General features: G+C 58.1%; 1 protein-coding gene across 1 annotated transcript in view; it reads left to right on the forward strand.

Moving 5' to 3' along the window:
• GRM4 (glutamate metabotropic receptor 4) overlaps positions 1-22997 on the forward strand; it is a 106231-nt gene that overhangs the window by 70150 nt on the left and 13084 nt on the right. Inside the window, exons 4-8 of the mRNA XM_040644746.1 lie at positions 1730-1884; positions 3943-4083; positions 17725-17925; positions 18144-18280; positions 21320-22255. Coding sequence (XP_040500680.1) covers positions 1730-1884; positions 3943-4083; positions 17725-17925; positions 18144-18280; positions 21320-22255 — 1570 coding nt within the window. The remainder of the gene's footprint in view (positions 1-1729; positions 1885-3942; positions 4084-17724; positions 17926-18143; positions 18281-21319; positions 22256-22997) is intronic.

Genomic DNA, 22997 nt, shown 5'->3' on the forward strand with positions numbered 1-22997 from the left:
CCCATTCTTTCCAGCACTTTCCCCACTTGGTAAAGACCGTATCCCAGACCTGAGTTGCCCAAAATAGATTTCAGGGAGACATTGCCAGGTCCCTGCAGGGAGGGAGCAGGAACTTCTGGAAGACCATTAAGACCACAAAAGCCAAGAAGATCAGCTCTAAGGACGGTGTCTCTGGCAGTGAAAGGCTGGGAAGGGGGAATCAGAGGCTACCGAGACCAGGGGCGGCCCCTGACCCCCTTAAGGTTTACAGGCCCCCTAAGTTCTGCCTTGGGACATTCCTGTTGCCCACAGGTCTGCCAGCTCCCAGAGCAGGAGGGTCCCTTCAGAAGTCCTTTCCCTCACTTAAATCACTGGTCCCTGTATTCCTGTCCCCACCCCCACCCCAAAGCCTGGCACTCAAATCCCACCCCCCACCCAGAGGTGCACCCCATGCCAGGCCTCCTGCTTAGCTCAGATAGACCCATGGGCTGGGAGGGGAGGATGAAGGCACTGGGCCCTGTGTCCCAGACAAGAGGCACCTAGCGGAGGGACTGACTCCAGAGGGAAGTGGCAGTACGAAGAGGGAGGGGGCAGAGGCATTTCTGGAAATCCACATGCATTTTCAGAAGCAAACAGAAGTAAAAATAAACCCAGGTGACTTTGCAGGGAGGGAGGCCTGGGAGCTCTGGTCATCTCTGGCTGGCCAGATGCAAGCGGGTATTAATAGGGCTGTGGGTGTGGCTTCTGGGAACAGCTCCCCCACATTCGTGTGCACTGGAGGGGCTGCAATAAGTTTGGGGGTCCGGGATCGTCGAGAGTCAGGAGCTGCTGGAGGAGGGAAGGTGTGGGTTCTGGGGCCTGCAAACGTTTCTCCCTGGCAGCCCCAGGCTGTCCCCCCCTGCCTGGGCTCAGCAGCCACTCCCAAGCCCTGGTGGCCTGTCCCAGTTTCTAGTATCCCAGCCTCTCGCTTGCTGTGGGATCCTGAGCAAGGTGCTCCCCTCCTCTGTGTTCTAGTCTTTCCCCCCAGTGGGAAGAGCTGGGCTGGGAGAATTCTGCCCAGTCCTCACTGGTTTTCTCCTCCCTGAGTGCCTCCTATGGGCGCTGCCCTGTGCTGGGCTCTAGGGTCCCCAATTTGATGACAACCGCTGTCACAGTAGGACTGTGGAGGGGTGAGACTCGCACCCTTTCATCCATCCAGGAGGGTGTGGGAAGCAGCTCTTCGGAGGCCCTAGGCCTTTGGCACAGAAAGAGGAGGGGCAGAGAGGGCTCTGCTGGCAGGGAGTAGCGAGTGCAGAGGGGTAACGGTGTAGATGGGTGTGTGTGCGCGCGTGCACATGCGTGTGTGGGTGTGTGGGCGTGTGCACACATATAAATGTGAGAAGGAGACGAGAGATGGGCTGTGGGATTAGGGCCAGGGTGGTGTGAACCCGAGGACACAAACTGGGCAGGTGTAGTGCGGGGGTCTGAGTCAGATCCGGGGTGTGCTCACACCAAGGGAAACAGGTATGGTCTTTACAAGGACAGATGTGGTCCTAGGGGCAGGAGTGGGTGTGGGGGAGCACCCTGGGCCTAGAGGCGAGCGTAGACCAGGGGCAGGGGGAGCCATGGGCCTGGGGGATAGGCATGGGCTATTCGGGGGACATGTGCGTGCCTACAGGGGTCAGCCAAGGGCGTCCGCGAGCAGGGGTGGCCAGGGTGGGCAGTTGCAGGGGCAGACACGGCGGGGCTGGGCCGGTGTGTGTTCCCACAGGCGTGTGCTAGAGGCAGCTCGGAAAGCCAACCAGACGGGCCACTTCTTCTGGATGGGCTCGGACAGCTGGGGCTCCAAGAGTGCGCCCGTGCTGCACCTGGAGGAGGTGGCCGAGGGCGCTGTCACCATCCTCCCCAAGAGGATGTCTGTGCGAGGTAGGCCCGGCAGCCCTGGACTGCACACGCCCCGCTACTACCTGCCGCCACTGTCGGTGTGCTGCCCAGCTGTTTCTTCTTGCTGCCCCCTACTCCATTCCTCGCCCACTCCTCATCCTCCCACGCCCTGCTTTCCTCTTCCTTGGCCCACACCCTCTTTGTGCTGATGCTCGAGGCTGGATGGCCTTTCTAGCTACACTCGACCCAGCAGGATTCAAACCCAGATTCAGGAGCTCTCTTCTCCCTTCTCAGATGTTTTAGGGTGTGGGAGGTATGTGGCACCTACAGGAAGCTTATTTATCAAGGACTTTCCTTCATCCCCACACACTTCCAGCCCTACTCCCATCTGGGACAGAGAGCCAAGGCCCTCACTCTGCCTGGGGCATGTCCTCTGTCAGAAGGGCCTGGGAGCTGCCAGCAGGGGACAAGAAGAGGGTGATGTGCCAGGTTCTCCCTGCGGCCCCTGCCTGGGTCTGGCAGGCCCTCGGGAGTGTTGGGGTTGGGTCTATCCTGTCCGGCATCCCTTCCTCCTGGGGCAGAACCCACAATCACCCTGGGCAGGAACGGTCTGCTCTGGCTGGAATCTCGCTGTGAGTGAGGCATGAAGTTCCCATTAGTGGCCCAATTTGGCAGGGACCTCACTGTCCTCACCACGGGGGAGGCAGGCTCCCAGGGCATTCTCCCCTGTTCCTGCTTCGTTAAATAGCAGCCAGCATCGAAGTTGCTGGGAAGGCCCACAGACATCCGTCTCTACCGACATTTGCAAGAGACCAAGGGCGCTTGCTCAAGGTCGCACAGCAGGCAGAGGGGACACAGGCTGCAGAAGTTCCGCATTATCCTTCTCAGCCTCGGGCCATAGCAAACACAAAACAGTAGTGACCATGGCTACTGGGAGACATCTCATTTCATCTTTCCAGCGACCCCATAAGACACTTTTTTCCACATTTAGTAAAGGACTACATTAAGGCTCAGAGAGACGAAGCGACATATAGTGGCTATTAAGTGGCATAGCTGGGAATGGAACCCAGAGCTTGTCTGAGAAGTCCCTTTCTCCCCTGCAATATTAGAGAAGCCTTTGAGCAGTGCTTCTTATCCAGGGGACAATGTGACCCCCAAGGGACATCTGCCAAAGTCTGGGGACATTTTCAGTTGTCGCGACTAGGGAGTGACGCTACTCGATATCCTGCCCCCGCAACTCATAATGATCCGGCCCTAAGTGTCAGTAGCACCAAGGCTGGGAAAGCCTGCCCTCGCCAGTCCCTCACCAACGTCAGCATTCTCCTCCAGCTCTGACAGTCACTGAGCCTCCACTTGAACCCTGCCCTAGTGTGGACCCTACTGAACTTCCAGGCCTTCTGGCCCACCCCCAGCAGCTCGGTCAACGATGCATGTTACTGGGAACAGTCATCGATGCAGAAGGGGCCCTGGGGGGAGAGAGCAGGCACTCTTCACTCTCCAGCCTACCCACCCTGGGGTGGGGTTTTCTGGGCTTAGAGCAGAGGCGGGGAGTCCCCTTTGGAACATCTGGAGGAGGAAGCCCTGTCAGCGATCGGAAAGTTCTGAACTTGAAGACGGAAGATCCAGGCCCTGGTCTTGCTGTGTGACCTGGGTCATCCCCTGCCCTCTCTTGTCTGGTCTCCTCTAAGGAACCAGAGAGCTCGGTGCTACCAGCTTCGGTCACCCCCTCCCCTCCCCCCAGCCTCTCTGCTCTAATCTCGGGACCCCAGGTGGCTCCTTCTCAAAGAGGCCCGATATTAGCATTTGGGTGGTTCAAAGGCGAAGCGTGAAGCACACTTGCTCCCATAAAGGCAGCAGTTGTAAGATGACACATGCCCCCCCCCCCCGGACTTAATACAGCCCTTTTCATTTTGAATGAAATCAAATGCTCCACGTTGTTTTTTTCCGGCTGGGCCCTGGATCAGAGGCTGTGCTCTTCCCTTCCTCCCTCCCTCTGCCTGGGCCATCTCTAAACCGGGGGTTTGGGGGAGTGGAAGCAGTAAGGGCTGGGGCAGGTGGGGAAGGGGAGTGCGAGGCCCTGACGTCCTGGTTCCCTGCCAGGCTTCGACCGCTACTTCTCCAGCCGCACGCTGGACAACAACCGGCGCAACATCTGGTTTGCCGAGTTTTGGGAGGACAACTTCCATTGCAAGCTGAGCCGCCACGCGCTCAAGAAGGGCAGTCACGTCAAGAAGTGCACCAGTGAGCACGCGCGGGGCGGGGCCAGGATGGGCCCTGGGTCGGGGGTGGGCCTACCGCGGGAGCGGGGCGGGGAGGTGGGCTGGCGCCTGGGGGCGGTGCTGGGGGCTCTCGGGGCGGGGTCTGAGGGGGCGGGGGGCGGGGCCGGTCGGATTGGAGGCCTCGGGGGTGGGAGGGCTTAGAAGCCAAGAAACCGCCCTGCTTTCCGCCCTGCTTTCCACTCTCCGTGGTGCTGCTGGGGGAAGGGGGTCCTGGGTCTCGGGAAGAGGTTCCGTCCGGCCTGTGGCCACCTTGGGGTTCATCTGAATGTCCCTAGGATGAGCCCACAGAACTGACCCCAGCTGCCCCGTGGGGGAGTCCAGATGCTCACTGGTCTGAGCATTTTGCAGAAACCGTCTCTAACCCCTCACGGTTCACTCAGTCATTCAGCAAACACCAGTTGACTCCCAGGGTGTGCCCGGCCCTGTTGGAAGCACGGTGGATATAGCACTGAACGAAAGAGTCAAAAATCTCTTGGAATTTTTATCCTAATAGGAAAACGTTTAACCAAGATAAATAAGTGAACTATATAGAATATGTCAGAAAGAAAATTTGCGGTAGACACAACTAAAACAAAGAGATGGCTTTCCTGTAAAGGTAACATCTGAGCAGAGTCCTGAGAAGGATAGGGAATGGGCCACAGGGGGATGGGGCAATGGGTCCATTCTACAGATTGGAAAACAGAGGCTCAGGTAGGTAAAGGGACCTGAGTTTCCATAGATGGAAGATGGTGGAGCCCGATTTGAACCAGGATCTGAGCTCTAGGCCCTAAGTCCCCTAGGGTAGCCATCACGGTGTGTCCACGTTTGGACACATTCCGATGTGGGTCCCTGTGGGTCCCTCTTGGTCTGGGCAGCTCTGCAGCAGGACCTTGCCTCAGTGACTTTGAGGGAGCTCTGGGTGCCTTCAACATGAGTGGTACCTGTGGCAGGATGATGAACTCCCTCTTGTATCCTCCTGGTACAAGACCGATCGGTGTAGCCTGGGCAGAGGGCCAGAGGAGCAAGGGGCCACTGGCCTGGGTGCAGGGGCATGCTGCTTGGAATCTTAGGCAGATCCCCAGGGCCAGGGGAGAAGGAAGCTGGATGAGGTTGTGGGCAGGTGGGGAGGATGCTGCCCTCTGGTGGCCAGGGCCCTCTGGGAATCAGGAATATTGGCCGTTTAGGACCATGGGGATCCCTCCCTCTCCCCACCGCCCAGCAGGCATGCTGTGGTGTGGTTGTACATGGTAGTGTGTGTGTGTGCACACTGGTGTGTAACACTGTGTGTGTACATGAGTCAGTATGTCTAAGGGAGAAGGGGTATGTGTGTGTTTGTGTAATGCGGGGGCTTATGTTTCTGGGTGAGCTAATAACCAGAATCACTACTGTTTGTTGTGCATCTACTATGTTCCAGATGTTTTAAAGACATTATCTTGTTTCGCTCTTACAACAGCTCTAGGGACTTTTGTGAGCCCCATATTATAGAGGAGGATATGGAGAGTCAGAGAGGCCAAGCAACTTGCTGAAGGCTGCACAGCAAATGCTTCATCGGGCCATAATCACAGCAGAGATTTAAGAAGTACAAATGTGACTGAGCATGGGAGACTGAGCCTTCGTGGCTAGGGCGACAGTGCATTTTGGTGACGCCTTTTCTCCTGGCATAATTTTAGAAAACATCTCTTTTATTATTATTTTTTAAAAGATTTATTTATTTATTTATTTTAGAGAGAGAGAGAGACAGCACGAGCGGGAGGGACAGAGGGAAAGGGAGAGAGAATCTCAAGCGGATTCTGCACTGAGCACTGGGCCTGACGTGGAGTTCGATCTCATGACTCTGAGATCATGACCTGAGCCAAAACCAAGAGTCAATTGCTTAACCAACTGTGCCACCCAGGTGCCTCTAAAAACATCCCTTTTATTCTTAAAAGTGCCTAAAAAGTGGGGTGGAAAATTGTATGTTTGCCCTGATTATAGGACACCAGACCTATCTTGAAGATGGGGGGCTAGTGAGACTGGAACCGGGACAGGATGGGTAACTGGGGCCTCCCATGTCCAGCCTGCCAAGGACGAGGGGCTTTCTGGAGTGACCTCTTGGTCTGGGAGGGGCGGGAGTAAGGAGGGCCTTGGTCAGCCCCTGTAGGCTCTACCCAGATTCCCAGTCCTTGGGTCAGGATTCGCAAATGTCTCCCGCCTGGCTGGTGAACCGGGGAGAAGGGCAGCTCTCCACAGCCCTAAGGGAGTTGTTTGGGCTGTAAGAGCCACAGAGGAAGGAGGGTGAGAGCACAATTCAGAAGAGTAGGAGCTTCAACTGGGAGCCTCAGGCAAGCTCTGTGACCTCTCTGGCCTTTGCTTTCTTATCTGAGGAATGGGCTTGATGGTGAGCCCACCCAGAGGGTATCTTGGGATGGAAACGAGAAAAGATGGAGGCACTCTGTGAACTGGAAAATGGTGGCTCTCAGGCCTGGCCGTGCAGTAGAATCACCTGGCAGCTTTGAAAACGATAGCAGCACTCCACCCCAGACCCATTCAATCAGAAACCCAGGGGTGGGGTTGGGGCTATGGGTTTTGTGAAAGCTCCCCGCTTGATTTTATGTGCATTTAGGGCTGGAAAGTCCCCAAGCCTGGTTCGCAGTGAATCTCTTGGGGAATTTTTTTTTTTTTAAGATTTTATGTATTTATTTGACAGAGAGAGACAGCCAGCGAGAGAGGGAACACAAGCAGGGGGAGTGGGAGAGGAAGAAGCAGGCTCCCAAGAGAGCAGGGAGCCCGATGTGGGGCTCGATCCCAGGGGATCATGCCCTGAGCAGAAGGCAGACGCTTAACGACTGAGCCACCCAGGCGCCCCTCTCGGGGAATTTTTTAAAGCTACTGATGCCTGACCCCAGACATTCTCAGTGAATTGATCCTGGGTGCAACCTGGGCATCAGGAGTTTAAAAAAAGCACCCCAGGTGGTTCTCCTGTGCAGCAAAGTGTGGGAGCCCCTAGGTCAGGGGGAGAGGCAGTGATGGGAGGGAGGGTGGCACGCACCCCAGGCAGGGGGGAAGGTGTGAACAAAGGAGCAGAGGCTGGAATGAACACAGGGTTGTGAGGAGGGGTGGAGGGACAGCACCTTACAGCTGACCCTGATCCTTCTTGCTGCATCTGAAGCCCCAGCAGGGGCTGGTAAGAGTCCTGGTGTGGCCCCAAGTCAGGCACAGTGAGCCCGGCCATCTCAGGGTAATGTGAGGAGTAGGGCTGCTGCTGGGAGTGTTTGTGGGACCTGAAAACCACCCTGGGTGGGGGCGAGGCAGCTCTGGCTTCCCATGGCCCTGCCCAGGTTGGAGTTGAGCCGCTCCCTTGGGAGAATGTCTTAGGCCGGGAGGGTGGGGTGATGCCCACGGACGGCTGGCTCTGCACTGGGCACCTGATGGGGGGCTGGGGAAGGACTGGCCCCGGGACCTGGATCTGACTCTGTGTCCTCCCTGCTGTGTGACCTTGGATGAGTCATTTAACCTCTCTGAGTCTCAGAGAAGACAGGGAGGTCACGCCCATCTCAGTGGGCTGTTATGAGGGTTGGAGGTGAAGGGTATGAAGAGGGGGGCTGAAACACAACGTGTATGATCGCTACTGGTAAAATGGTTGTGGGGAGAGGGAGTGGGAGTGATGGGATTTCTAAGTCTATTGGTACCAGTGCTGTCTGTCAGCGGTAGGATCCTGCGTGAGGGAGGGCAGTTGGTATAGGCTGTCACAGGTGCAGCACCCATTTTACAGAAGAGGCTACTGAGGCCATTGGAGAATACCACAGCCCTAGAGAATCGGCAGAACTGGCTTTCTACCTGGGCAGCCTCTCTCTAGAGCTGGTGCCCTGCCCTGTCTCTCCAGTTTCCTGCCCTCCCCCTCCTCCAGGCCCCCTCTCTCTTGCCCCCAGCCAGCCCAGGCAGGCTCTGTGTTCTCCACTGACCCCTACTCTGTCTCCAGAGCCTGGCTTCCCACTCACTTCTTCCAGGATGCCTGCCCGTCGACCTTGGTGGCCTTGTATTAGACCAATCTGGTCCCCTTGGTGCCAACAGATTCCATAGTTGGCCTCTGCCTGTTTTAGTCCCACAGGCTGCTCTTGGGGGGCGCTCATTCCTCAGCGCCTCCATCCTGCCTGCCAAATGGCTCGGCAGAGAGCTGCTGTGACCCGAGAAAGTCTCTGAAGAGCAGCAGATGTTGGTGGTTGGAGATCGGGCTGGTGTGTCTCAAAGTGGTAAGAGGGAGAGGGTATCACACATTCTTTCTCAACCATGCAGCTAGGAGGGTCCTGCAGACCTGTGTAACCTCGGCAAGGCATTATACCTCTTGAGGCCTCAGTTTTCTCATCTGTAAAGTGGGAATCATATTACCCACGCCCATTCCCCCCAGAGCCCCATCCCAAGCAGAGCTACCTTGCTCACCTTTTCCCAGAGAAGGGATCAGGTGATCTGTGGGAAGCACCTGCAGATTGCCCAGGGACCGCCCCACACCTGAGCCAGGGAGGGTTCACTGAGCGGGGAGCGGGGGGTTGTCTTTGCAGCTGTCAAGGCCCATGGGAGGCAGCACCTGCCTCCCTGTCTGTCTCCCAGGCCCTTCCCTGGGAGCACGCGGAGAGGGTTTGGGAATTAAAGCTGTAAACAAGGTAGCTGTGGCATCCGTCTTTTTGACAGCATTGCCAGCCAGGTGATGGCTGAGCGGAGGAAGGCCCGGTTTATGAGGAAACAGGAGAAATTTACTGTCTGCTGTTCCCAGGGGCTGGGAGCTCTGAGAGGGAGGGTGGCTGTGTGGCAGCTGGGGATGTGTAGGGAGACTCCTGTCGCCCGGCCTGCCCTGGCAGCCACAACACCACCACCAGTAATAATAACAGCTAATAGTTACATTGCATTTATTGCTTGTCAAGCCCTGTTCTAATGTTTGGCATTTAATCTTCACAGCATCCCATTTTACAGATAGGGAAACCGAGGTACAGAGAGGCTAAAGACTTGCCCGAGGTCACAGGGTCATAAATAACAGACCTGGGGTTTTAACCTGGGCAGTCTATCTCCAGAAATGTCCTGACTCAGAGTAGCTGATGTCCGAGCCCCAGGGCCCTCCTGGCTATTCCAACATGGCTGTGAAGGATCTGTCGGTCTACACATTCCCAAAGGGCCCTGAGAAAGCCTCCTTCCTGGGGAAAGGCAAGGGGGTCAACATTTGGAATTGCTCGTTATCTCTGGTAGGTGCCAGGCTGTGCCACCCATTTGAGGAACTCACCTTTACTCAAGCCCTCAGGCACAGGGTGGCTGGAAGGATCTTGGGCCCACCTGGTCTGTGTTGCTTCTCCCTTCTTCCATCGGCTTTCACTAAGAGGCTGATTGCATGCCCAGCCCCGTGCTGGGCTCTGTGAGGGGGAGACCTGCCCGGGGAGCTCCCACTGCCACTGGGAGACGATTCAGTTCTCCAGACAAGGGGGTGGGTGGTGGGGGAGCTCCGGCAGTCAGTGCCACGGGTCTCCAGGGAGGGCCCAACCGTGGGACCAGAGAGAGCAGACCCCAGGGAGCCCCTTGGAAGGAAATTGAGAGTTCTGGGAGACTAGGGAAGTTGCACTTTTGAATCAGGAGGTCAGAAGTTCTCACGGAGAAGGTGATGCTGGAGCAAAGACCCAAAGCTAGTGAGAGAGCCAGGCATGTGGAGGCCTGGGAACGAGCATGCCAGGCAGAGGACACGGCCTTTGCAAATGTCTGGAGGCAGGCTCGTACCTGGCAGGTCGGGGGAGCAGTGAGGAGGCCTGTGTGGTTGAAGCAGAGTAGGTAACGGGAAGGAGATGTGGTCGGAGAGGCGGGGTGGGCCAGCCCATCCAGGGGCCTTGTAGGCAGTTTGTAGGGATTTAGTCTTTTCTGCTGAATGAGACAGAGCCATGGCAGGGTTTGAAAGAGGATTGATGTGATCCGATTTCTGTTCTAAGAGGCTCACTCTGTCCGTGGCCTGGAGAGGAGGTGGGGGTGAGGGCAGAGTGGGAGACCAGTTCGGAGGCCGGTGCTCTAGGTCGGGCGGGAAGTGACAGGGTCTCAAGCCGGTGGCGGCCTTGGAGGTGAGAAGGGGTCAGATTCTTTGCAAGTTTTGCAGAGCGGCCATGGAGTTTGCTGAAGGATCTGTGGTGAGAGAAACGGGACGATAAATCAAGGATGGCCGCATGATACTTGGCTGTGCATGAAATGGGTGGAGGAAGGTCGGGCTGGGGAGGAGAGTCAGGAGCTCGGTTTAGGCATGAGATGTCTGTCTGGTGTGGGAGTGGGAGCAGGTGTTGGTGCAGAGGCCTGGCTGGCCTTGGGATTTGGGGAGTTGTCGGCATATGGATGGGGCTGGCTGGGGACACCAAGGGAGGGAATATGGTTTGGGATCCCAGGACTGAGCTCTGGACACTGGGAGGTCAAAGGGGTTGGAGAGCGGAGCCAGCAGGGAGGACGGAGGGAAACCAGTGCTCAGCCCCATCACCTGCTGTCACACTGCTGGGTGAGGGGTGGAGGACCAAGTGAGACAGGGGACGAAGAATGGGTGAGGGGATTTGGCAGTGTGGGACTCCTCGGAGAGATGAGTTCAAAACCTGGATTGGAGTTGGTCAGGAAAACAAGGAAGAGAAATTGATGGCAGGTGAGGAGGGACAATGCTTTCGAGAAGTTCCGTTGCACACAGAGAAGAGAAGGTGGGATGCTAGCTGGGGGCAGGGGGTGTCAAGAGAGGGTTTTTGTTTGTTTAAATGGAGGAAATGAAGGCGTTTCTGTGCTGAGGGGAAAGATCCACTGGAGGGAAAAAGGTGCTGCTGGAAGGGGAAGGAGCACGGCTGGGTGACGGGCGGGGGTTGGGGTGAGAGGATGTCCCTGTGGGAAAACTGTGATTCTAGTCCCCAGAGCCGCCTCCCCTTTGCCCCCAGGCCCTGTCCTACCCTGTCTGGGAGAGCTAAGCCCAGGGTCCTGGGTGCAGGCCTCAGGATCAGCCAGGAGCAGAGAGCAGCCTTGCCTGGGAGCTGGCCTGTGCAGGTGGCAAGCGTGGCTTCCTGTCCAGTTGTCTAGTGTCGAGTGGTCCTGGGGGCCGGCCTCATTTCACAACAAGGGGGCCAAAGCTCAGAGATGCTAAGCAACTTGCCAGGGCTGCAAGAGGCCCCATGGGGGGTGGTGGTGGCAAGCTGCTCCCATTGGGCCCTGACACACGTCCTGATTCTCTCAAACTGGGGTCTGTGGACATCTGGGGACACCCTCTTGAAGTCAGATTCTCAGGGACTAGGAGTTCCATGATGATCCTTGAACTTGGCGCTTTCATTCGGTGGCCATCCAGAAGTGCTCTCTACCAATTTCAGAGACACAAACTTCTCTGCTGCTGTGAGCGTTTGCAATCGGAAGTCACGGTCGTAGCGGTGACTTCAACGTCCCATGTCAGTATTTTCACCCTGGGGTCATAGTCTTGAGGGTATGAATTGTTTTCCCTCAAAAGGGGCCTGCAGCTGGCTCAAGGTTGAGGAGCTGTGGGCTGTACTATCACAGAGCCAGAGCGAACCCCTGAGAGAGTCAGGAGCCCACCCTGCTGGACGGGTTCCCCCCCTCCCCATCTGCCCCAACCAGTAATCCCTGGAGACACCTGAGCTGGCTCCGAGTTCCCTGGAACAGGGTGGGTGGAGAGCTGAGGCAGGGTTTGGGGGTTTGGGGAAATAGATAGAGGGGGCCAGGCTGAGTTAGAGATGCGTCAGATTGGAAAGCAGGTGTCTTGATGGAGGGGAGGGTCCTGCAGAAACCAGGGTGTGAGGCTGAAGAACAGGAGTGTGGCCCTAGGAAAGGGAGAGACTGCCATGTGATTTTGGGCCATGACGGGCAGGACTGGGGAACGTGGAGCCCAGCCTCAGGAGCAGGACTCCCAGGACCCTCAGAAAAACCTGTGTGTTTCAGGGAGGTGACGAGGAGAACGACTCAAACATAGGTGAGTCAGGAAAGAGGGGGGGATGGCTTGGAAGCACAGCGTGGCAGCTGTGTCGTCCCATCTATATATGGGCGGGAGGCCTGACCTGGGCCCCTGTCTGCTCATCTCATCTTGAGGGAGGCAGAGCCAGCACGTACCAGGCCATAGGCAGGATGGAGGGGGGGCCGGGGGTGTGGGATCTTCCCCAGTGGAGGAGTGCCCGTGAGGTGAGAAAAGAGGGTTTACAAAGTGCTTTTGCATGTAGCGATGCTGCTGTGATCTGCCTGTTCCTCCTTAACCCTCCCCGTGGCCCCGCAAGGTCAGTATTATTACCCTGAATTTGCATCTGAGGAATGGACGTTTTACTTGACCTGGGTCGTACAGCTGCTGCGTGGCAGAGCCAGGAGACAGGCCCCGCTGGGTTTGCTAGACTGCAGCTCCTGGGCGGGTCCCGGGACCCTCTTATCCTGCTCCCTGGAAGTTTGCCCCGGGTATGAAAACTGGTGTGCACATTTGCATATTTGTTTGCAAATGCAGGCTTCTGCGTGCAGGTGTGAGTGGTGTGTCCGTGCACCTGTGCTGGATTGCCCGGGCGGGCGTCTGCCTGTGAATAAAGACACGCCGGCACCCCCTGTCCTCTCAGTGCTCACCAGCCCCGTCTTTGCCAGTGGAGTTAATGCCCCTGGGAGCAGGCCTTGGCCTAAGATTGCAGGGAGCCTGAGTGTTTGTCTCCTCAGATGGGCAACCCTGAGGTGTCCTCCGCGTCATCTCCTGGGGCGCCCCAGCGGGATCGAGCCCCACGCCTGGTATCCTGCCTCGCTTTCCCAGCCCAGGTTCCTAGCCCTGCTGGTTCTTCCAGCTATCACCTCCCAGGGAAACACCTGTGGGCCTCTCAGCCCGGCAGTGCGCGGATCTGGGGGGCCGTGTGCGGATCTGGGGGGCCGTGTGCTTGGACGCATGCCATGTTGGTTGAGTAGCGGTGTCTGCGTTCCCCATGTTTATACGTGTTTGGACATGGGTGTGTGTAGACGTGTGTCTCATGGCCTGCAGGGTTGTGTAGCCCCCCTGGATGTGCAGATGTGGAAATGCGTGCGTGTGTACATCATTGAGTTTGTCTTCCTTTATGCGAGGGAGCCTCTTCGAGAATTGTGCTCGCACGTGTGCGTGCAAGCGTGCCGCTCCGGAGGGTTGCAGCTGGGCGGGGTGAGTTGTGGTGAGGTGATGGGGGAGACAAGGAGGAACTCTGATTATTTCAACCTTGAAAACTCATTTCAATTACAATTTACAACCTGCAGACAAAGGCTGCAGTCACCGTAGTAACCATAGCTGCGGGGTTTTGACGGAGAAAATCCTCTCCTGATGGTTTCCCCGCCTGGCTGTCACCCGTGGCAGAGCCAAACGCATCTCTGGCTCACTGTACCCCGGGACACAATTAGGACATCTTCAAACTGTTGCTGCTGTCACTGCCACCATGTGTCTGGGATTTATCTCCTCCAGTAGTGCTCAGAAGTGTGTGTCCTGCTTCCTCCCAGAACTGCTTGGGCCTGGGGCTCCTGCCCACTCACCAGGGGATTTTCTGACCCCCACGCCCTCTCTCCGCGGCCGCCACCAGCTCTGGCCCTGCAGACAGGGATCCTTAACTCCCGATTAGGCCTGGGCCTCAGAGAAGGGGAAGGTGGCAGATCAGGGGCTGGATGGAGGAAGAAGAAGGGGAGGGACAGTACGGCGTGGTGGAAACTCTTACGGAGTTTCCACGTTCAAATCCAGGTTCCAGAGAGATCCAGGTTCAAATCCCAGCTCTGCCACTTCCCAGCCGGGCCCATCCCCAGGTATGTATGAGCATGTGCTAGGTGACAGGATTCCTGTGAGATTCTGGGTACATCACTTGACCACTTGCAAACCTCAGTTACGTCCTCTGTGAGGGGGGCAGTTCAGCCTACCTCCCCAAGCCTCGGGGAAGAGAAACCCCGGGCCCGTGAAGGCTCTCGGTGAGCTCCAGTCATGCTGTGGGGCTATCTGCTGAGGAATCAGGAGGGGTGCGGAGAGCCGTGCTGGTTATGGGCAAAGCTTCAAACATCCTTGTTTAACTTGTACTTATGATTCCCGCCTCCCCCCTGCCCCCCCCCACCATTTGAGCTGGTTGGGCCCTTTCATTGCTGCCTCCTCTGTCATTGTTCAGGGGAAGGGCCCTTGGGGCTTGAGGGATGTCTGTGTGTAGAGGGCACGCTCGAGGCCTGGTGTCCCCGTAAATAAAGATCCTTTGCAGGTCACCTCACTGCACATTTTCTCATCTGTCATTGGGGCTGGATTTGAGACAAAAGTCAAGGATGTGAAAGTGTGTCGAGAAGTCTCTAGAAGTCCATGGCGGGCACCGTGACGGCTCTGGGGTAGAGTTTCTGGAGGAGCACGACTGATGGGCCGCTGACAGCCCGCAGGACCCCGGAGCCCCTGTTGTGGGCACTTCCCCGGGCACAGGGGGATGCTCCTGGTGAGGCTCGTCCTCACTCTGGCGTTGGGACAGGCGGCCCGAGACCCCACTTGGTCCTGGAGCCGAGTGGCCCGGGAATGGCTGCTTCAGCTGGACCCACTGAGGAGGGAGCCCTGGAGGAGGAGAGAGGAGAGGCTGCGGGCAGCTCAGGTGGGGAGGTGCAGCCAGGTCCCATCAGCCCAGTGTGTCCTTGGCTTTGGGAGAGCGCTGTCTGCTCTCTGCAGTGGCCGCAGCCTCCCCTCCGTCCTGGTTAATAATTCAGTCTCTCACCCATATGAAATGAGGGTGTGATGGGAGTGCAGGGTTGTTGAGTGGTGTTTTATGTTTTCCGTTCTTCAGGCTGAGGGGAGCAGGACGTGGGGGCTGGGTGGGGTCCAGGGCTGGGGCTGCAACCTGAAACCTGCCCCAGCCCCCTCTGTTGCCCTCCCTTTAGGGACAGGATTGTCCCTGGGTTTCTCTCCTGGTTCTCAGAACCTTGTCATCAGGAGCTCGGACAAGAGGGCAGGCTGGTGAAGCTGGAGAATTTGCCTTTCATGTTTATTCCCGTCTGTTTGTGCCTTGGCCTAGAAATAGTGTTGCTTATTGGCAAGGCTCTGCTGGCCAAGGAGCTCCGAGGCAGGGCTGGACTTACACCTATCTGTACTGTCAGGTGCTTGACCAAACTCTGTAGCACTTGGCAAGGACCACGCCTTTCTTCAGGTCTTGTGAATATTAACCCACTGATCCTCATTAGGGACCCTGTCCTGACCCCATGAGGCAAATATCATCGTCATCCTCATTTTGTAGTCGAGGGATCGAAAGTCCGAGAAACGAAGTGACAGGTCCAAGGTCACATAGCTAGAGTGGTTGTTGGAGCTGGGGTTCCAGTCCAGACAGTCTGGACTTGGAGTCCAGGCCGCCGCAAATGCAGGGCAGTGACGGCAGGCAGTGAGGGCCTTCGCTGACCAGGAGAGAGCCAGGGAGACAGCTCCCAAGCCCACCCTGCCTCCAGCCCTGAGGCCACACCATAGCAGCTGTGGGCCTGTCTGGACTGAACAGTGCCCCCAGAGCCAACGGGGCATCTGCCCCAAACCGTCCAATCTGAGTACTGGTGACTCTTGATCTCTGACCCTGAGGTTGGGGTGACTGGGGTCAGGTTCTGCCCTCGGTCACAGGGGCTGAGGCAGGGATAGGAAATGTGCCCCCGGCTCTGTGGGGGCCCCGTGCAGGCAGCTTTCTCATCTGTAAAATGACAGAATTGCAGCAGGTCCCCTTTGGTCCTGCCCTTCCTAGCACTGTGATCCCGTGATTTCTGTCATCCACTCGGCAAGAGCTGAGTATCCACCCTGAGCTAGGCTGTGAACGGGGTGGTGTCCTGGCCGCCTGACCCAGGCAGACGAGGGGTGACATCTGCACAGCCCACTCATCCCCACATCCTGGTGGGGCCACAACTGTCCTTCCTGGTGTGAGGGGATCAGATGGTGGAGAGACCCTGGGGACGGCGATATATTTCCTTATATATATACCCTCCTTATATATATATATATACCCTCTGAGGTATCCAAGGCAGAGGGATGGACATAGTGACCTCGAGTTCGCAGGGGAGCAGGGCCTGGCGCTGACCCAGCCCAGCCTGGCCCCCACGCAGTAGACATGGGAGGCTCCGGCTGTGGCCCATGGGGTTAGGCTGGGGTGCAGCCACTCACTCTGCTGCCCGCTGGGGAATCAGCTCTGCGAGGGGTGGCACTGGCCCCCAGCAGGGAGGCAGTGGGTGTACGTGGCGGGGGTGGGGAGTTAATTTCTCTGTCCTGGTCTCCAGGGAGGAGATTACGGGCTGTGATGGGGGGAGGGGCTGTGGCCTCAGGAGGGGAAGCCGGGCTTCTCTAGCATTCTGCCTGTCCTCTCCCTGCCTCCACTTTGCATCCTCCAGCCCCCTCCTGTGCCCTCCTCCTCTCGCTTCCCTGCTTTCCTGTCCCCCCAATCCCGCTCTTAGAATCCCTCAGGCATTTGGCTCACAGGCTGGGAGCTGGAGTACTGGGGTTCAGGGTCAGCACTTCATGGCTCTGGAACGTCACCGGGCTTTTCTGTGCCTCAGTTTCATCTCTGATGTGGGGATAATTCCTCACCTCATGGCACCCTCGTGAGAATTCATTGAGTTAATATGCATAAAGGGGGCTTAGAACGATGCCCAGCATAGAGCAGGTGCTCACTTGAGTTTAGCAGCCCTCAGTCTTCATTATGATTGTTACCCTGGGCCCAGGCTTGGGTAGTGCCTCCTCCTCCAGAAAGCCTTCCTGGCCTGCTCTAGCCCTGGGACCTCTGTTGCCCACCTCAGAAACCTCCCATTCTGACCGCTTAGCACAATAATAATGTGGATCAGTCACCTACTTGGTACCAAGTGTTTTCCGCACCTCATCTCATTTAAGCCTCCTTGGGGCAGGATTATGATCCCCTTTTTACTGAAAAGACACTGAAGCCTTAGGCAGCAGGGGAGCTTGGGCCCAGGGCCTAGGGGGTGAGGATGGGAGGCCCTGGGGAGCCATTGCTGTTTGCAGCGAGGTGGTAGTAGGAGTGGTTCCCCATTTGGCAAAGCTCACTCACTCTGGCTGATGGGGAAGGTGTGGGTGGGGGTGATGCTGACTTCTGGTGCTGGGGTGACTAGAAGCCATCGAGGACACCAGGTGGCCTAGGTCCTAAACCTTGAGGGATCTGCAGCCAGGCTCTCACCCTCCCCAGGCCTCAGTTTCCCCATCTGTACCCTGTGCCCTGGCTGGCGTGACTGCGCATCTGTGAGCTGTGGTAGGGTACCGCTGAGAGACATAGCTCTTGTCCTGGCGATTTCCCAGCCCGTGCAAGGGCCAGCGGCTCCCGAGATCAGTCCAGGCCGGGCAGGGGGAAGGCAGGGAGGCTTCACAGCCACAGGGAGACCGCCCCCCCCAGCCCGTTGCCTTCTGAGGGCGATTGTGACATGGGGGCCTTCCCTGGCTATTCTGGGGCCTCAGGGCCCAGGGTCTGGCTGTACAGTGGCGAGGGCAGTGGACCCTCCCTGTCACCTTTTGGGATCGTCTCCCTTAAGACCATCTCCTGGGTGATAGAGCGAGCACTGGGCCAGGAGCCAGGAGTCCTAGGTGTGCAGAGATGGGCTGTGCCACCTCTCTTGGCTCTGGTTCCCGCCACGTGGTCTATGCAGACGGGTGGGTCTCACTGACGCCCCCATGCTGGGCGTTTCATTGCAGACCGAGAACGCATTGGGCAGGACTCGGCATACGAGCAGGAGGGGAAGGTGCAGTTTGTGATTGATGCTGTGTACGCCATGGGCCACGCGCTGCACGCCATGCACCGTGACCTGTGTCCCGGCCGCGTGGGGCTCTGCCCGCGCATGGACCCTGTGGACGGCACCCAGCTGCTCAAGTACATCCGCAACGTCAACTTCTCAGGTGGGTGTCCTGGGCTGTGCACCGGAAGGGGTCCTGGGGTTCCCTGGGGGGGGAGTCGGGGGTCTCCAAAGATATTTCCAGCGGGGGGTGGAACCTCCCAAGATGTTCCACGCAGGGACCTCCCCAGAGGTGTCTGTGCTCTGGGCTCCTGGTCCTCCCTGCTTCTTGTGAAAGCTCAGCAAAGATACGGAGTGTGTAACGTTCACCGGCCCCTACAGGCATCGCGGGGAACCCCGTGACCTTCAATGAGAACGGAGATGCCCCTGGCCGCTATGACATCTACCAGTACCAGTTGCGCAATGGCTCTGCTGAGTACAAGGTCATCGGCTCCTGGACTGACCACCTGCAGCTCAGAGTAAGTGCCTGGTGGGAGGGCAGGGAGGGGCCCCCGGAGGGATGGACAGAGTCACTTGTGCTACCCAACCTGTGGGAGGGAAGAGCAAGGGGAGGCAGCCACTGATTAGCCCGGACCAGCCCTGACTCTCAGTTTGCTGCTGCCAAGCCCGGGCTTTCTTCCGTGCCCTACTCTAGGCCTCGAAGGTCCCTGAGTGTCACCCCTGCCCGAAATGGAGGGACAGGGCAGCAGGGCTTCTGCTGTATGCCCTTTCCCTTGGCCTGGGGCCTTCCTGCCTGCCACCTGCTGGCAGAGGAAAACCCTGGATAGACTAATTCACCCTGGAGTGAAGGGCTCAGTGCGTGCAGGGAAGCCAGGTGAGGGGCGGGAGGGCTGCATCTGGACAAAGGAGGACAGGGTCTTAAGGCAAAGGGCACAGTCAGGTCGGGTTTCTGGTGGTGGGTAGAAGGCTGTTTGAGAGCGTCCTAAAGCCATCAAGCTGCACCTAGAAGGTCATCATTTTTCTGGGTATTATGGGCAGCTGGGGGTGAAGGGGTCTTTTCCTGAATCCTCCTAGCCACATTTTCCCAGCCTCCGATTGTCCCAGGGACATGGTGGCTCTCCTTCTCTGGCCTCAGTGTACCTAGCTGTGACTAGACCCGTGTGTTTGGAGAGAAAGGACCTGTGGCTCATTCCCTGAGGAAATGCCAGTAGACTTGGCCCCTACCTTGCAAGGTGACGGGGCAAGCTGTGCTTGGGGTGGGCACAGTGTGACAGCCAGATGGGTGGCCCAGAGGGACATAGGAGGCCCAGACCCGTGTCTGGCCTCAGCTTCCCTTGTTCCAGATCCTGGGAGAGTTGCATCATGACCCTGCTGTCCCCTCTTGTACGAATCTCTTCCAGCGACGAGCCCCTCGAGCTCCTCAAAGCACTTTCTGCCCATGATCCCATCTAGCTCTGACGATCTTCTGAGTCAGAGGGAGTATCTCCGCAAGCCCAGCTGGACGGATGTTCCGAAGGCCACACAGCAGGGCGTGGGCGGAGCCCATTCCTGGGGTGATGCTCCTTGGGTTGCTGAAGGGAGACAGGCAGACAGAACAGGGCAGGTGGGAGCACTTGGCAAATGGGACGATACCCCAAATGGAGGTGTGTCTCTTTTGGGTGCAGTGGGAGGGGCAGCGGGGGCCAGTGGTTCACTAGCAGCAGCGGTGGCTCACCGTTATTGAGTGCCTGCTGTGTATAGCGACTGTGGTAAGCTTGTGACTGTACTGTGTGGACGGCAGCCCTGTGAGGCAGGCACTGTTCTCATCCCATTCTACAGCTGTGGTCCGGGAAGGCAGGGCCTCGGTGTGGGGTGGGCAGCGGACTCCTCCCTGAGGATACAAGGCCCCTCGGCCAGCGTGGAGTTGGGGCGGAGGGGGGGGAAGGTTGGGGGGAAATGGACTTCAACCATCACGCCCTCCCCGCTTTCTCCTGAGGGCTCAGTTTGGGCTGTGCTGTGGCGGCCACAGAGCCCGCCAGGCTGGGGTGGGGGGCCCAAGGAAGAGACTTCACCTGCCCGCCACTGTCTTCCTCCAGGGTCTGAAAGTGAGGTGGCCTCTCATGGCCGGTCCCTGGGCCTCACTACCTCTGTCATAGATTCCACAGAGAGTCCCGGGGTCCCCTGTGTGCCAGCCCTGTGCTGGGGGCTAGACATGAGGCAGGGAACACGCACAGAGCCCCTGCCTTCGTGGGGCTGACCTTCTGGGGAAATAGTCAGAATTTCCGTTATGACTTACAAATGGAAGCCACAAGAAGGAGCAAAGGGCAAAGTGGCCTCATATCTGCTGTCCTTGGATCAGCTGGGAAAACAAAACCTCAGAGACACTGAGGTGTTTGCTGCAGGGCTCACAGCCAGCTAGCAACACGCCTGTGATCCTGGGATTTGCCCGCATTCGTGGCTTTTGCCACGGGAGCTAGAACAGCCACCACCACCCTGTGTCCCCTTGTGGTCTCATAGCTCCGGTGCCTGGGGGTTGTGCTGCCTTATTGCTCCTGTGGGGACGGTGGCCCCTGTCGTTCCTATGCTTTTTGGCTCCGAGGGGACCACACGACCCTGTCATGCCCAGAGCCACAGGACAAGCTGTTTCCTTGACCTTTTCTTCCCGCCTCCCATGAGGCCATCTTTGGCTCCCCCTCCCCTTTCCCTCAGCTCTGAAACCGTCCCCTTGCCCAAGGCTCTGGTTATTCCTTCTCTGGGCGCAAGGACCCAGCACAGAGGAGCACCTGTCTGGCCAGGCCCGCTGCTCCCTAAGTGTGAACTCCTCCTAAGAGCCACTCAATTTGGAACAGATGCTTTGAATATGGCTCCCAAGTGTGGTCAAACGCCCTTTGCTCAGGGCCGGGAGCTCTTCCGGGTTTCTTGCTTACTTTCTAGACTTTTCTTTAACACTGAATTCGGTAGAGTGTGCCAACACACCTGTGGCTCCTTTGCTCACAGCGATTGTGTCTTCGGAGACACACAACGGCGACTAGCACTCATTTAGAGCGAGATGTAAAGAAACTCTAACCCCTGGGCACAGATTACATATCCTCTGCGCAAACCTCTGTTCATTGCTCTCTGCTGAGCCCAGCTTCCTGTGCCGCCCAGAGGAGGCCCCGTGGGCTGAGCCATGGGGCAGCGCATCTCCCAGCAAGCACATAAGTCACCTGCAGGGTCTGGTTAAAACTTAGATCCTGAGACAGTAGGTCTGGGGTGGGCCCAAAAGTGGCCCTTCCAATGGGCTCCTGGGCGATGCTGATGCAGGTCTGAGGTCAGGGCTCCTGAGTGCTGTCTGCTTCCCTGTGGGGCTCCCGGTTCTCACTGCTGCTTTCTGGGCTCAGTGTCTCCATACGGTCCTTGACGGTTTTGGATTTGATCGGGACGCCTCATAGGTCAGCCGTGTCTGAATCATGCAGGGGGGCTTATTTAAATCCAGCTGTTGGGTCCAGCAGGTTGTGGTTGGGGTGCCAGCCAGTGGAGTGGCCCAGGGCACCGGGCGGCATGTCCTGAGGCCAGCTCCCCTGTGCTGTCGTTGCCAGATAGAGCGCATGCACTGGCCGGGGAGCGGGCAGCAGCTGCCCCGCTCCATCTGCAGCCTGCCCTGCCAGCCAGGTGAGCGGAAGAAGACCGTCAAGGGCATGCCCTGCTGCTGGCACTGTGAGCCCTGCACGGGGTACCAGTATCAGGTGGACCGCTACACCTGTAAGACCTGCCCGTATGACATGCGGCCCACGGAGAACCGCACGGGCTGCCGGCCCATCCCCATCATCAAGCTGGAGTGGGACTCGCCCTGGGCCGTGCTGCCGCTCTTCCTGGCCGTGGTGGGCATCGCCGCCACGCTCTTCGTCGTGGTCACCTTCGTGCGTTACAACGACACGCCCATCGTCAAGGCCTCGGGCCGCGAGCTGAGCTACGTGCTGCTGGCCGGCATCTTCCTGTGCTACGCCACCACCTTCCTCATGATCGCCGAGCCCGACCTGGGGACCTGCTCTCTGCGCCGGATCTTCCTGGGGCTCGGCATGAGCATCAGCTATGCGGCCCTGCTCACCAAGACCAACCGCATCTACCGCATCTTCGAGCAGGGCAAGCGGTCGGTCAGCGCCCCGCGCTTCATCAGCCCGGCCTCGCAGCTGGCCATCACCTTCAGCCTCATCTCCCTGCAGCTGCTCGGCATCTGCGTGTGGTTCGTGGTGGACCCCTCCCACTCGGTGGTGGACTTCCAGGACCAGCGGACGCTCGACCCCCGCTTCGCCAGGGGCGTGCTCAAGTGCGACATCTCGGACCTGTCGCTCATCTGCCTGCTGGGCTACAGCATGCTGCTCATGGTCACGTGCACCGTGTACGCCATCAAGACGCGCGGCGTGCCCGAGACCTTCAACGAGGCCAAGCCCATCGGCTTCACCATGTACACCACCTGCATCGTCTGGCTCGCCTTCATCCCCATCTTCTTTGGCACTTCGCAGTCGGCAGACAAGGTGAGCAGCAGGGCCGGGGTGGGGTGGGGGGGCTGAGGGAGGTCCCCGAGCCAGCGGCAGCCTCGGGGGCTCGCTGGCCTCTCCCCCTGCTCTGGAGATGTCTCCTTCCATGCCTCACTGCCTCCTCTGTTTCCAGTCTGTTCTCCAGCTTCTGGGTTGTCCCTCCTCTCTCCCACCCTTTCTCTTTTCCAGCTTCCCTCCCTACCATCTCATCTCTCTCCTTCCTCCCAACCCTCCCTCCTTCTGTCCTCTTCTCTTTCCCTCCCTGCCTCTGCCTCCTGTTGCCTCCCTCTCTCCTCTCTGTCAGACTTCACTCTCTTCTAGAGTCTTCCCCACCTCTCTCCCTACCCAGCCCCATCTTCCCTGCCATCCACTTCTCTCTTCCTCACCCTCTGTCTGCCCCTCTCTCGGCCCTCGCAGGATCCCCACGGGTCTCTGGGTGGGGGACGGATCAACACTCACTCCTCTCCTCGACCCCAAGCCTCTGAAGCCCGGGAGCCTGGGTGTCAGCTGAGGGTCCTTTCCTCCACCAGCCAGAGCTGCAGAGGGGCTGCCTCCTGCTGTCTCTGTCAGGCCATCCTGTGGGCCTGGACACACCCCAGGGCCCCGTGCACTCTGCCCACATCCCAGCCCCAGCGCTGCCTGGCTTCTGCAGTGTTTTATCTTGAAGGAGTGAGGGTCACTGAAACCAGAGGCTAGAGACAGGAGGGGTTGTGCGGGCCAAGGACCCCAGCTCCTGGTC

This window comes from Ursus maritimus, unplaced genomic scaffold (genome assembly GCF_017311325.1).
Source record: "Ursus maritimus isolate PB19 unplaced genomic scaffold, ASM1731132v1 scaffold_30, whole genome shotgun sequence".
NCBI classification, from domain to species: domain Eukaryota; kingdom Metazoa; phylum Chordata; class Mammalia; order Carnivora; family Ursidae; genus Ursus; species Ursus maritimus.